Source organism: Chenopodium quinoa, unplaced genomic scaffold (genome assembly GCF_001683475.1).
Source record: "Chenopodium quinoa cultivar QQ74 unplaced genomic scaffold, ASM168347v1, whole genome shotgun sequence".
Lineage (NCBI taxonomy): Eukaryota > Viridiplantae > Streptophyta > Magnoliopsida > Caryophyllales > Amaranthaceae > Chenopodium > Chenopodium quinoa.
This window is the reverse complement of record NW_018744290.1, coordinates 141,586-156,401: the sequence shown is the minus strand read 5'-3', so window position 1 is coordinate 156,401 and position 14,816 is coordinate 141,586. Positions and strand designations below refer to the sequence as shown.

Sequence of the window (14,816 nt, the reverse complement as noted above, 5' to 3'; positions counted from 1 at the left end):
GCTCATAGTCCGTTTTTGATGAGATCATTCGCTAAACAAATGATGCAAGATCAGCATCAAGGGGAAAGCCGTCCCTAAAATCAAATCACGTATACATCACAATTCTATCAAAGAGCAAAGTCACTAGTTGTCCAAGCCAATGGTGGTCATCAAATATTTAATACATATTTCTCTCTTCACTTCATTCATGCCCAATTCCCATACCCACTTAATGCTCATATACTCTCATTGGTTGCCCTGGTCATTAATATCTTATGCATATAAAACACTAGAAAGAATATTAAAAATAACACTACGGGTCAATAATTACAAGACAAGTGGCGCACCCTCATCTTTTGCCCACCTTGCTAAATGTCATGGCATTTCTCTCTACAAAAAAGTTACTTTTTGTATTTTATAATTATTTCATCTTCTCTCTTCATGCCCATTAAAAAAAGGATAACGGATGGCTATACTCTTAGTACTAACTTTTTGGTGAATTATACTCGATGTATGATTCAATTAATTGTACTTCGCAACATTTTACTTGGATTTGTAAGGGTAATATCATTCAAAATAGGCTTGCATTGGTCAAACCTCAGCCCTCATAGTTATTTGGATTTAGTTTTACAGGTCACTAGCTATTTTGGTATAGTATTACAGGCCACTAATTATTTTAGTCTAATACTCCTTATTTACAAGCAAGTGACTTGAAATTGAGGGAAAAGGGAAAGGGGACCTCAACCCTCATAGGAGTCATAGTAAATTTAGTCCGGTATTTTTTTTTTTTTAAAGAGAGAGAGAGAAAAAGGAATTTCCAATAAGCAATTGCAAAGTGTTCGTGCTTTCGTGGGTGAAACTGACTACACCCGAATATAAAGGACTTGGATTAAAAGAGCTAAAGCAAGACACAACTAGCTGTCTGTAATTTGACAGATACCATTCTATGAGCTGTTGGCATTTAAGTATATACATATGGACTACATAACAATAATTACTCCTTCCTATCATACTTGTTCTACAAACAATATGACAAAACAAAAGGCGGAGCAAACTGCAAGATAACTGATTCAGTCAAAAGTCTGCTTGAGCTCTCAGCCATATACTTAATATATATACCGAGAGAGCAACATATCAATCTTACTCCCAAGTAACAGATATCATGGAGTTTGAGAGCCCTGATTCTTCAAAGGTTAAATTACTATCATATTCCAGAGATTTTGCAGCTCCAAGGACTCCATGTGTCAACCGTAATGGCCTTGTCTCAGCCTCTCCAAGCTGGGATCTGCAGAATGACCACAACAACTGCAGAACAAAAGAAGTCAGCAAATTCAATCAAAACATGGTACAAGGGAAAAAATGGGAGGGAGAGGTGAGACAGAAGCCAAAACCTAACCTGTATAGGGTCAGTGCGCAGAAAGTTCCGCTGAACTCTTCGTCCATCAGGGAGACGAAATCCAACACGGCAAAGCAGGTTTCTCTCTCCCTTTGGTTCTTCAGGAAGAGGGGGATACACAGGAATCTTTGTAGAGCATTTTTCTTCCTCCTTGTTGGCAGTGACTGCATCTTTGTCTTCAGAAGCAATTTCATCTGGATGATTCATGTTCTCCATTGATGCAGCAAGAGCTCGTTGCAATTCCTCATCATCTAAGGTGGTCTCACCTGCAGAACATAAAACCTCATAATTTCAAGACTCTTTCAAAACAAATATATAACTTAAAATGAGAAGGATTGATGTGCAACAATTTTTCACTGTATATGCAAAAAAATTTCAAACTGGTAATATTTTTCAAAATTCTGGAAAAATGAAAATAAAAACATTACATTCAAAAAAAATATGCACATCTTATTTGAGTACAGAAAATATGCACATCCAGTTCAAAAAATATGCATATAAAATCCTACTGACATAAAGAACTTCTCATTTGACCCTAAATTTATAGATATATACATAAACATAATCCTGGTTGGTTCATCAGTCACAAAAGTAATCATATAAAGTGCTGGTGATTGTTGTTGTAAAAACAAAGATACATTCTAACTCATTCCATTTCCACATAACCAGATAAATTACACACAACAAACTCCGGTTTGGTTCAACAAACCAAAAACTGAATTGCAACATGTGAAAAATCAGTACACAGGTTAGTCCATCCAATCAAGAAAGTCCAAGCACAACATAGCCTTAATCCAACAGAAAAGAGGTCTGGACAGGAAGGATATTTACATGGGCAGATCTATAAATGTTACCCTACAAATGTTAAGTAGCAACTCATCCTCAATTATTTCTATTGATCATAATATTTACGGGTTGCACAGATAATAAGATAAAAAGGAGGGGTGGTGGGGGGGAGGTGAGTGTGTGCAAAAAAAGGTTAAAGTCAGAGAGAGAGAAAGAGAGAGAGAGGGGGGGGGGGGGGGGGGGGGGGGGGGGGGGGGGGGGGGGGGGGGGGGGGGGGGAGGTGGCAAGGTGCCAAAAAAAAAGATGGAAAAAGCAAAAGAGAATGGGTGGAAGTGTAAATATTATGGAGTGAGGATAAGAGAGTAAAATGTGTATTACAAAAATAGCATAAAACAAGAGGGTTAAGAAATTTAGAAATGGACCAAAACAGATCAATTCCAACCTAATGAGAATCGTGCTATACTAAAATTTTAGAGTAATGTTGGCTTGTTGCACAAAATATAAAGAAATCAACTCTGAAAGTGTCAGGGATGAAATGATGAATGGAAATATGGAACTATAAGTCTATAATAGTCTTAATTAGATGATATCAGGTAAAGAGAAAACATAAGGGAAGGAAAATAAGTAGAAAATCTAAGATACCCTGGACTTTCTGAGCAGGAACATTTGAACTTTCTCTCGGCCGCTTATGAGAGAGTGAGGAATGATGGTTATGTGGCCCGCTATCCATGAAAGGCAGTAGATCCTGCAAATTGATAATATTATCAGCCAAAATTGCAAAGGGAAGCCAGTTAAATTCAATCAGGAGATTACAAGAGCTAAATTATCTTTGGTATTATGGAAAATTAAATAATCAGATGCAAAGCCCATACCTCCAGTAATCGGTCAGGATGTACCATACCAGACCACGAACGCATTTTTTGTCCTGTTATGGGGTCAATGACAAGAATAACTGGAACAGATTCGATTTTGTAGTAACTACACACCTTCTTACCCTCACTTGTATCATCATAAACCTGCATTAAGATAAATCAAATAAATTCTAACTGCACATTAAAAGTTTAGAACAGAACACACCTGATTGTCAGTGTGCACTTAAAATAACAAAATTAAATTTAAAGATTGCAATAATACCCAAACCATAGCCAGAAACTATCGAGTATTTTCCAGCATACAAGAGGAACATGAGAGTATAAATAGGACAAGAAAAAACACAGGATAGTTACCTGCCAAAAGATAAAATTGGTTTTGATAGTTTGGGCCACAGCTTCATTTGCCCAGGTGTCTCTGTTGAGCTATTAAACACATTACAACCAATTAGATATCACAAATATTTCGAATAAAAATTCTAAACAATTATCTATTAAACAAGAAAGGTCGTGTGCATGTGAGCATGAGAGAGAGGGAGAGCACTCGCGACACAAAGATAAAGACCAACCAGAGGCATTGAAAGAGGAATAATGAGAGAGGGAGGGGATGAAAGATAAAGTGTTGTGGCACCAACCATATGTGAGCTAAATTCTGTAGGGGATTGTAAATTAGCCACAAGCCACTGGTCCGAAGCAGCAGCAGTAAGTTTTGCCTGCAGTTTTCCATTACATTCAATTTGATGACACAGCATATAGGGTGCAGATTAATTCAAAAGAAATACTTGGCACAAACAGCTTTAAAATTATTGATCAAACTCAGTCATAAAAGAGGGCAAGGCCCCGAAAATTCAGAGATGAAGAAAGTAATAAATACTTCGTATGAAACATCACAATGAAAAATTAACTAAATATTCAGCTTAGTACATGTCTAGCTTATCAACAATATTCGCGTCACAAAGGTTCATAGCTGACCCTCGGATATTTGCCACATGATTAAAACATCAACTTGATCATAATGATGTCAAAGATAGATAAGGGAGTAGGTCGCTGGCCAGAAGAATCACAAAGTCCAAAGTCTCCCATGTCCCTATTTTATTCATAAAGCAAAGCAAGCTTCAATCATGCGTTGCAAAGACAAGGTCATGCTTAAAGAATCAATGTAGGAACTAGAAAGTATAAGGTCCCTGAAAGATGGCAGAGTTCAGCTGAAATAAGTTGTGGAGAGTGTGGACAGTGGATAATTGGGTATATTGAGGTTAGGAATAAAAAAAAAAGGGTCTGGAGGCTAGTCCCAAGGAGCAAGGTGATACAGGTGAAAAACTATCCCCTTTTCCTTAAAAAAAAACCCAAAGAAGGAAATGAAAGTACTTCAAAACAATAAAATTAAAACAGAAACAAACCTTCTCAAAAGGACCCTGGGTCATTAAAGCAAAAGGAGGCCGGAACATAGCAGCAAGGTTATCTCGAGAGCTGTCTGTTGTAGAACTACCACCTTGTTCAGCTTCCCATACAGCAGGGTGCTTCATTTCCTCCTCGAAATTGCGGAAGGCAACCACAGAACTCATTCCTGGTGGATACCCTATTCTTGAGGCTCTAGAGTAAGCCATATGACAAACAACAATTAGGCAACCACAAAGAGCAAGGATATTTTGCATCATTTTTTACAAAGCAACAAAAACAGAATTAGGGGTACATGCAGCATAATGTAACCAGAGATTGATGAGGGCGACCAAAGATTGTTTTTATGATGGAACACTCTCAGCTGATAAAGCTCAATCTCATGACCTAACCATAACTCACCAAAGAACATACTCTGAGTAAGCCCAACAAAAGATTATGCAGCCTTGAAGTCTGAATAACTCACCAAAGAACATACTCTGAGTAAGCCCAACAAAAGATTATGCAGCCTTGAAGTCTGAACAATATTGATTTATGAAGTTTACTACATTCTACAGTACAGGTACATTTCCCCACAATCAAAAGGCATGTTTTTATTAACACATAGTGGTTTCTTTTTTACAAGCATAATGACTACAACAAGACCCAATATATATATATATATATATATATATATATATATATAAATATATATATATATATACACAAAAATATATATATATATATACACACACACACACACACACACATATATATATATATATACACACACACACACATATATATATATATATACACACACATATATATATATATATATATATATATATATATATATATATATATACACACACACATATATATATATATATATATATATATATATAATTACACTCCCCGTCTCATTTGGTATTTTTTACCCCACCTCAGCAGTGTTTCTGCCAAACTTGTCATTTAATGATGGGTGTTCATATGGTTGTTACTCATTTAATTACAATTTCTTGTTCCTGAATTTCAAACACTGCTGTAAGTCTTAAAGGGGAATCCACCTAATTAGTTACAGGCTAGGAATCAATCGTGAAGATTAGACATCATCAGTAATAGTATTATAGAGCCCATCTTATTCTTTCAAGAATATGCTACCTCCAATGCAATCAACAGGAAAGAATCATGAACCCAGTCTGTGGAGAGAGTATTGAGGACAATGAAAGGAAAAACAGCTATGTTGTTATTCTAACATTGTAAAACTCTGTCCATCTTTCTAAACAACACACCATCCTCATGTTCAAGCTTCAAGGTACACTTAAATGAAGAGTAAGAGTAACAAATATGATGGCGTAGCAAAATTTGTTCATAATGTTTACATGAGAAAGCTGCCCAAAGTGCACTAAGGTGATATCCATCTAGCAAGATGCACCAAGTAAAGAACAATTTTGCATGTACATCATGCTAATTCCAAACCGGCTTAACCAATATGATGGCCCCAGCAAAAGTCTTCATAATATTTATATGTGAATGCTCGCGCAAAGTGGACTATGGTAATACCAATCGAGCAAGATACCCCAAGTAAAGTACAATTTTTGCATGTATCTTTCTAATTTCCAAGCCGTCTCAACCAAATATCAATTTAAGTCAAACCCCAGCATTCACAACCAGGAGAAAAAAATCCTAGAGAGGCAGTTGCATAGCCATTTTTTGCAGAAGGAAGCAAAAAATGCCATACAAATTATGGGTTGAGGAAGAAAGAAATTAGTCTGAATATACAATTAGTCTCCTCCCCAAAAAAAGAGAGGGCACATATGTGAACACTGAACACCAAAACAAGTTCCAGAATTCACCACTTCACTCAATAAAGTATGCAATCAGCACAAATATGAGATAGCAACATTAAACGGCCCTGTCTCTCTTTTAAGCATAAATTAAAGAAGGGAGAAGAATCAGGGTAAATTTGTCAAAAAGCAACACAAACTGAAATAAAATGAGAAGTACCCGTACACCACAGCATCATCATAGAGAGCCTCTCTTATCACAGGTAAAGGTGGGCGCACATCATCACCGTCATTTAGTCCGCTTATTTCCTTTGCTTCACCCTCATCCGATCCACTGTACCAAATCCCACAAAAGAAGATATACATTGCTATAAATTTCATGATATATATCAATCAATTCAATAATGTAAATCAACTATTCCATCATACCTAGAGCTCTTGTCAACTAATGGAGTTGCATTTTGTTCTGGGGGAATAAATGATGGAAGAGCCACTGCACCACCTTCGTTTCCCACATAGAATAGCTGAATAGCTTCTTCAAGCCTCCAGCTTGTTGCCTGAGTCATCAAATGATAATTAAAAGTTTCCAACATAAGATAAAAAAAATTTAAGCTTCTTTACATATGGAGCAACTACCAAACAAAATCCACTAATTCAAACATAAATAAGGAAGTAAAAATATAAATAAATGTCAAAGTGTACATTTGTAAGTCTCTCTCTTCTATACAGGCATAAATCATTAAAAACTTAGAAGTTGGATAACTTTTCATATAGAGTTAAAGTAATAAAGATTAAGGTTTAAGTACCAGACAATGCTTGAAGATTGAGGCCTCAAATATTCACAAAAGGTTGAATCAGAAATTCAGAGTTAATTCATAGAAAATTGGAGGTTTGGTGCCTTTCTAGTCCAGAATAACTCATTCACACAGGATGCTTGATTTATTTTAGTTTCCCCATTGCTGACAGATAATGAAACCGCGAAACTTCCCATCAACCTACTCAAAGGAGATGTTATAATAGTCCAGAATACCTTTATCACACAGAATGCTAAAGTTATCTATGCTTCCTCATTACTGATGGATAAAGAAACCATGAAACTTCCCATCAACTTAATCATACCTCCATCTAACTTAAAACTGCATAAAAATGATGACACCTAGCACGTATCCATGCCTCCATTGATACAAAAAACATTTTTAAAAGAAAGTTTAAATCTTTCCGGTTCCCAAAACATTCTCCCACAAATACCTTCTTGAATGTGAATTACCACCGACCAAACTAATTTTAAATTAAAAAGCCAAACTTTATTAAATACAAATTCATTTAATGCATATATAAAACAAGATACACAAATTAGTTTTCCGATCAACACATTTGTAACCCACCACGATGACAATCTAGATCTACACACCAATCCAAGTTGCAACTTCGGTATCGAAAAAACATAACAAAAATCGATTGAGAATTACACTTACGATGTTCTAAATCAAAACCATCAGCTAAATTGGACTACACTACAAGCATCAACAAATTAACGTCTTACGCAATCACACCAAACAATTTTTACCAGCAAAAAGTTCAAAGCAAGTTCCGCAGTTCAGATGCAGCGCAATTTCAGATCTACCATTACTCTAATTCAATTTTACACTTCGCAAACAAAATTTACAGAATACATAATTAATTGTGCAGCGATCATCAAATCGAGCATTACAGTGAATAAACCCTAATTAATGAAATTGAAGAGAAAAAAAAAAGGAAGAAATTGGGGAAAATACCTGCAAGAATTGGCGGGCAGTATCGTCAGTCTGGCCAACGGCGATCTCGAGGAAATTGGAGACCATAACCTGCTTATCGGAAGGAGAGAGAATGTCCTCCATTGATTTCGAGCTTCGTTGTTAATGGCGATTGAAAATTGAAGAAAAGGTTGATTGGTTTGATTACTGAGATATTGCAATAACTTATGGAAAAAAGAAGAGTGATGGGGGAATACTTTAGGGCTTTCTGTATAATACTACTATAATATACGGGGTGTTACGTTTTTGGCTCGGATGACATCAGTATATATAATATGTGTATATGGTCTATGGAGTTGAGTTTTTAGGTTTTTTACGAGTTTTATTTACGATAAACTTTTCATAATTTGTATGCATATAGAGTAGGATGAAAATAAAAATTATCAGTTGTTTGGGTCCAATTTAGTCTAATTGGGCCTAGTCATTAAATGATCCAATTAAAAGCCCAAGGTCAAGGTTCAACTCCTCAACTGTGCTAAAGTCAAGATCAGTCCAAGGCAAGTCAATTGGGCTAAGGCCCAACTTCTCCATATATGCAAAGGTATAAAAGCCATCAATATTACATTTGTACATTCATTCAAAAAAGCCTCAAGCAATTAATTCTCTTGCATAGTGTTCTCTTTCTACACACTGTACTGACTTTAGCATCGGAGGGGCCTTCCTCGGCAACACCCCCGAGGCTAGTTTACGTGTGTTTACTGTGCAGGAAACCTTCGGCCCAACATCACTTGGACCGAATCCAGTCTTCTCCACTTCATCGGACCTTCGACAAGGTCCCATTGTTTTCACCCGAAACAATTTGGCGCCGTCTGTGGGGAAGACTTTCAAAAATCTTTAAGCCAAGTTTCTAACCAAAATCATCTTGCAATTATCTTAGTAGAAATGGCTAAGAACCGCAAGAGCAAAGGCCTCCGTCAAGGAGCAGGCGAAAAGCCTAAAACCCCTACACCATCACCCTCGCCGGACCGGAACTCTCCCAAGGGTGCCAGCTCGGGGGGAGGATCATACAGGGAGGATTCCCTTTCTCCCGTAATTCACAACTCTCATCATAGGCCGAGTCACTCTCGGTCTAGCAGGGGTGAGTCCAATCATAGGACACATTCAGTGCCCCAAAGCCAACCATCGACTGTGCGCTCTCATTCACATACTCAGCCGAGGACCCCTTTGACGGGGCCCAGCTCGGAGGAGGTGGCAAGAGCGCTGGCAGTGCTCATGGAGGCAATGAGGGCGCAAAATATGCCGCCACCTCGTGATCGAACTCCTCCGCATACCCGGCATCAGCGGAGGAAGCTAGACCATGATGGTGGGAAGCTTCCTTCCTTCCGGGAACTGGAAGAGTGGGAAGAGGATACCTGGAAAACTGAAAAAGAGAGGAAAAAGAACCCTCAATTTTTCAAAGGATCCTCAACCTCCCGACCAGAAACGCATAAGAGCAGCAGCTCAGCTTCTCGGCCAGAATCTGCTCACCGAGAACAACCTGAGACTGTTCGCCGAAGCGTCCTCGACCGACTCGGCGGCAAGGAACCGAGCGTGCACAGCCGCCTCTCGTTCCCTGCGGCCGAGGCCCAGACTTCCCAGCCAGGGACAAAAACCACTCCTACCTCTCTAAGAGGGCGGAGCGCGGTCCCTTCGGCCAGGAACAAGGGCAAGGCCGTTATGCTACCCGCTAGTTCGCCATTCGAGCAATGGATACTGGAAGAGCACGTGCCCACGGTTAAAATACCGTCGCACATTACATATGATGGGACTTCGGATCCGAAGGACCACATTGCCTCATATGAGGCTCATATGCATCTTTGCCCCAGATCCGAAGCGACTTGGTGCAAATATTTCCCAACCACTCTCAAGGGGGTCGCGCAAGCATGGATCTCCAAGGGAGTAAAGCAAGGCTCTATAACAGGGTGGGATGATCTGTCCTCCAAATTTAGGGCAAGTTTTCCACGGCAAACCGCCGAGAGAAGACTACTGCAGAACTCATGGGTCTGCAACAGGGGGAGACCGAAAGCCTCCGAGACTATCTGACCCGTTTCAGCAACGAGTCATCCAGCGTCTCTCAGCTGGACCAGGGGCTAGCCGTTTTTGCAATGCAGAATGGCCTCCAGCCCGGGAAGTTCCTAGACTTCATGGTCATGCATACCCCGCAGACCTTGGAGGAAGCTCTGAATGCCTCGGATAAATTCATCCGAGCCGAAGAGTGGAACAAAACAAAAACCCAACCTCAATCTGGGGGAGGGAAGCAAAAACAAACACCCTTGTCTGAAGGCCAAGGCCATAGGGCAAAGGGAAAGGCAAAGGCCTCGGAGCAATCTTCGGCCAGTGACCCAAAGAAGGAAAAATCTACCTCATACACAGGCAGATACGAGTCCTACACTCCGCTCTCTCTTCCACGCGCCAAAATTTACAGCGTGACGAAGGAGGAGCAGAGTTACCGAAAGCCGAGACCGCTCCCAGAGTGGTATCAGCGAAAAAATAAAAATCAGTGGTGCGAGTTCCACGAATCTCCGGGACATAACACTGAGGAGTGTATCCAACTGAAGGACCAGATAGAGGACATGGTCCGGAAGGGATACTTGAAAAAATACATCGCGGATCACCGCGAGAAAAAGGAGTCCGAGAGGTCAGAAAAGGACTCTCGGCAAGACCTCGACTTCCCCCGGAAGAACAGTAAAAAGCCAGAGGGAAAATTCTCTCCGATCAATGTTATCTCGAGAGGAATATGCTCTCGGAGGGAACACAAGCGACACCTTAGGGCTCTGACCCACCAGGTGAACAACGCTGACATTCAGCCTCCCCAGTCGCCGGTGCCGAACATGACGTTCACAGCCGCCGACTGTCGGGGGGTAACGTTCCCTCACGAGGATCCGTTGGTGATCATCGCCACGGTGGCCAACCACGACGTCAGTAAGGTCCTTGTTGACGGTGGCAGCGGAGCAAACATTCTGTTCCGAAAGGCCTACAATCAAATCAAGCTGAAGCCCAAGCACCTTACGCCGGTACCCTACCCGGTATCCGGGTTCAATGGGGCTTCAACTTATCCAAATGGGAAGGTGACACTTCCTATCACCATCGGCTGCGATGAGGCAGCCAGGAATGTCATGATTGAATTTTTGGTCATTGACGCTCCTTCAGTGTACAACGTGATTTTGGGGAGACCCATAATTCATGAGATCCAAGGGGTCGTCTCAACTTATCATCAGCTGATGATTTACGTCTCAGACGCTGGCTTCCCCGAAAGGATACAGGGCAACCAAAAGGACGCCCGAAGGTGCAACTACCTCAAGCCATCCAGTAGTCGCCCAGATGACGACAATGATGAGGAGGAGAAAGAAAAAGAAAGAGAGCCAAGCACAAAAAAGCCGAAAGGCCTAAGTGCTTCGGCCCAAGGATCTGTGCCCAGAGAAAAAGGGCCCGAAAGGGAAAAGGCTAGCTCTTCAGCTGAACCGAAATATTCAGAGAGCCAGCCGAAAGAACAAAAAGACTGGGACACCTGCTGACATAGGCAGCAGGCCAGATTATGAAGAGTCCAGTCCATCAGCAATGGACATGGACCAACAGACTGAAACAGTTGAGTTGGCCGAAGGAGACGTTGAGAAATGTGTAACAATCGGGATGGACCTTGATCCGAACACCCGTTGTGAACTTATTCAGCTCCTTCGGGACAACAGAGATGTGTTTGCTTTCTCGGCAGCTGACATGCCCGGGATAAGTCCAGACCTCATTTCCCATAAGCTTAATGTTGACCCAACGTGTCGACCAATTAAGCAAAAGAAGCGGAATTACTCCGCTAATAAGAACCGAGACATCGCAGCCGAGGTCAAAAAGTTGCTGGAGGCAGGCTTCATCGAGCCTTGCCAATATCCAAAATGGCTGGAAAATGTGGTGATGGTTAAGAAGGCCAATGGTACCTGGAGGATGTGCGTTGACTTCACGGACCTAAATAAGGCTTGTCCAAAGGATTTCTATCCCTTGCCAAGAATCGATCAGCTAGTCAATTCGACAAGTGGCCATGCCTTGCTTAGTTTCATGGACGCATTCTCGGGGTATCATCAGATCTTCATGCACCCCGACGATCGAGCAAAGACGACATTCGTCACGAACGCTGGGGTGTACAATTACAAAATGATGCCCTTCGGATTGAAAAATGCGGGGGCAACCTATCAAAGGCTGGTGGATCAAGTTTTCGCCGATCAAAAGGGCTGAAACATGGAAGTCTACGTCGACGATTCGATCGTTAAAAGCAAAAAATCTGAGGACCATGTTAAAGACTTGGCTGAAACCTTCGCCACCTTAAGAAAGCATCAAATGAAGCTGAATCCGAAGAAGTGTGTCTTCGGCGTGAAGTCAGGGAAATTCCTTGGGTTCATAGTCAGCAAGAGGAGGATTGATGCCAATCCCTCCAAAGTCAAAGCAACGCTCGACCTTCCTGAGCCGAAAACAAAGCGGGATGTTCAGCGGCTCACCGGAAGAATGGCAGCCCTCTCGAGGTTCATTTACAGAGCTTCGGATAAGGGGTTACCTTTCTTCAAAGCCTTGAAACTCCCGAAAACAAAAGAGCTCGTTTGGGAGAAGGAGCAAAAAGAAGCCTTTAAACAGCTTCGGGAGCATCTGGCTCAACTCCCAACACTGGCTAGCCCAGCAGAGGGAGAAACTTTGTATCTGTATGTGGCCGTTAGCCCAGCCACCATCAGTGCAGTACTGCTGAAGGAAGAAAGCAAAAGTCAGCAACCGATCTATTTTGTCAGTCATACTCTGACGGATGCCGAGACTCGCTACCCTCTACTCGAGAAAGTCGCTTTTTGTGGTAGTAGTAGCTGCTCGGAAGCTGAGGCCCTATTTTGATTGTCATCAGATAGTGGTCTTAACTGATCAGCCGTTGGAAAAAGTTCTCGGCAAAGTTGAAAAATCTGGTAGGCTAGCCAAGTGGGCTTTTGAGCTCACCGAATTCAGCATCAGCTACCGTCCGAGGGCTGCCATTAAGGCTCAAGCTCTAGCGGATTTCTTGGCCGAATGCTCATACCAAGAAGCGCTAGACAATGAAAAGAAAGTCTGGACCGTGTTTACGGATGGATCTTCCACCGAAAATGGTTCGGGGGCAGGAGTAGTGATAACTTCTCCCGAAGGCAAATCCTTCGAGTATGCACTGAAATTTTCTTTTAAGACCTCGAACAACGAAGCCGAATATGAGGCAGCAATCGCTGGCCTAGAATTGTGCATCTCCCTGGAAGCCGATCATGTCTACCTGAAAACAGACTCTCAGCTAGTTGCATATCAGATCAGCGGCAACTACGAGGCCAAAGAGCCCTCCATGATAGCTTATCTTGCCAAGATCAAATCAGTCATTGCAAAGCTGAAAACTTTTGAGGTTCAGATGATCCCAAGGGGTCAGAATACTCAAGCCGATGCACTCTCCAAACTTTCCAGTTCAACTCTTACTGAGCTGAACAGATCTGTATATGTGGAAGTGCGTCGAGAAAGAAGTGTCGACGAAGCACCTGAAGTGTGCTGCGCTGACCCAGAGCCTAGTTGGATGGACCCCATCCTAGCTTTCAAACTTCGGGGAGAGACTCCCGAAGATAGAGCTTTGGCCTCCAAGATGAAGAGAACCAGCTCAAGGTTCATTGTCTTCAGAGGGGAACTCCTGAAAAAGTCCTTCTCAGCCCCATTGCTGAAATGCGTGGGACCAACAGATGCAGATTATATCCTACGGGAGATTCACCTCGGCATCTGTGGGAACCACATCGGGGGAAGGACCTTAGCCCACAAGGCATTGAGGGCTGGATATTACTGGCCCACCATGATCGCAGATGCTAAGGAGCTGGTCCGGAAATGCGAAAAATGTCAAAAATACGCACCAGTTATCCACCAGCCAGCAAGGGATCTTCAGCCGATCCTTAATCCACTCCCGTTTTCCCAATGGGGACTGGATATACTAGGACCATTTCCAGAGGTTGTGTACCAGAAAAAATGGCTGATAGTTGGTGTTGACTATTTCAGTAAGTGGATCGAGGCCGAAGCAGCCTCGAACATTACAGAGCAAACTGTCAGAAAATTTATCTGGCAGAATATCATTACTCGTTTCGGCATCCCGAGAGTATTTGTCTTCGATCATGGGAGGCAATTTGATAACTTACCACTGAAGCGATATACAAATCAGTTCGGCATCAAACTGGCATATTCAGCGGTATGCCACCCGCAAAGTAACGGACAAGCCGAAGCTGCAAATAAACAGATCCTAAATGCCCTCAAAAAGAGGGTGGAAGACCAAAAGTCCAAGTGGCTGGAGGAGCTCCCTGGAACCCTTTGGTCCCTTCGGACAACTGAAAAAGAGGCAACGGGCTATTCACCTTTTGAACTGGTGTATGGTGCCGAAGCCGTTCTTCTAGTGGAAATTGGCTATGAGAGCCTACGAGTGCACCACTTCTCGGCTGAGAATGAGCAACTGATGAAGGAATGTCCCGATTTCCTCGACGAAGTAAGAGACTCAGCCCGAGACAGAATGGCTGCTTATAAGCAGAGAATCAGCAAATTTTACAACCGAAGAGTCCATGCAAGGCCTCTTAAAATTGGAGACCTTGTCCTTTGGAATGCTGCTGCAGTTCAGAAAGGCCAAATCCATGGGAAACTCTCAGCTGCATGGGAAGGGCCCTACGAAATCTGTGACGAGCTTCAGCCAGGGACATACCGACTTCGACAGTTGGAGGGAACTGAGCTGAAAAATCACTAGAACGCTGATGTACTGAAAAAATATCATGTGTAAACCCTTCGGGGCAGAACAATATTTGTAAGTACATTTTGAATTAATGAAAGGCCTTGGAGCCATCATTTA

General features: G+C 41.9%; 1 protein-coding gene across 1 annotated transcript; it reads right to left on the bottom strand.

The window, feature by feature from the left end:
* Window positions 1-817: 817 nt before the first annotated feature.
* LOC110695049 (plant UBX domain-containing protein 7) lies at window positions 818-8,230 on the bottom strand. Its single transcript, XM_021872242.1, has 10 exons — window positions 7,973-8,230; window positions 6,627-6,754; window positions 6,418-6,531; window positions 4,431-4,623; window positions 3,666-3,743; window positions 3,388-3,456; window positions 3,034-3,177; window positions 2,804-2,906; window positions 1,376-1,641; window positions 818-1,284 (listed from the first exon to the last, which is right to left on the bottom strand). The coding sequence occupies exons 1-10, from the start codon at window positions 8,072-8,074 to the stop codon at window positions 1,120-1,122; spliced, it is 1,362 nt and encodes a 453-aa protein (XP_021727934.1). The 5' UTR covers window positions 8,075-8,230; the 3' UTR covers window positions 818-1,119.
* Between the last annotated feature and the right edge of the window lie 6,586 nt (window positions 8,231-14,816).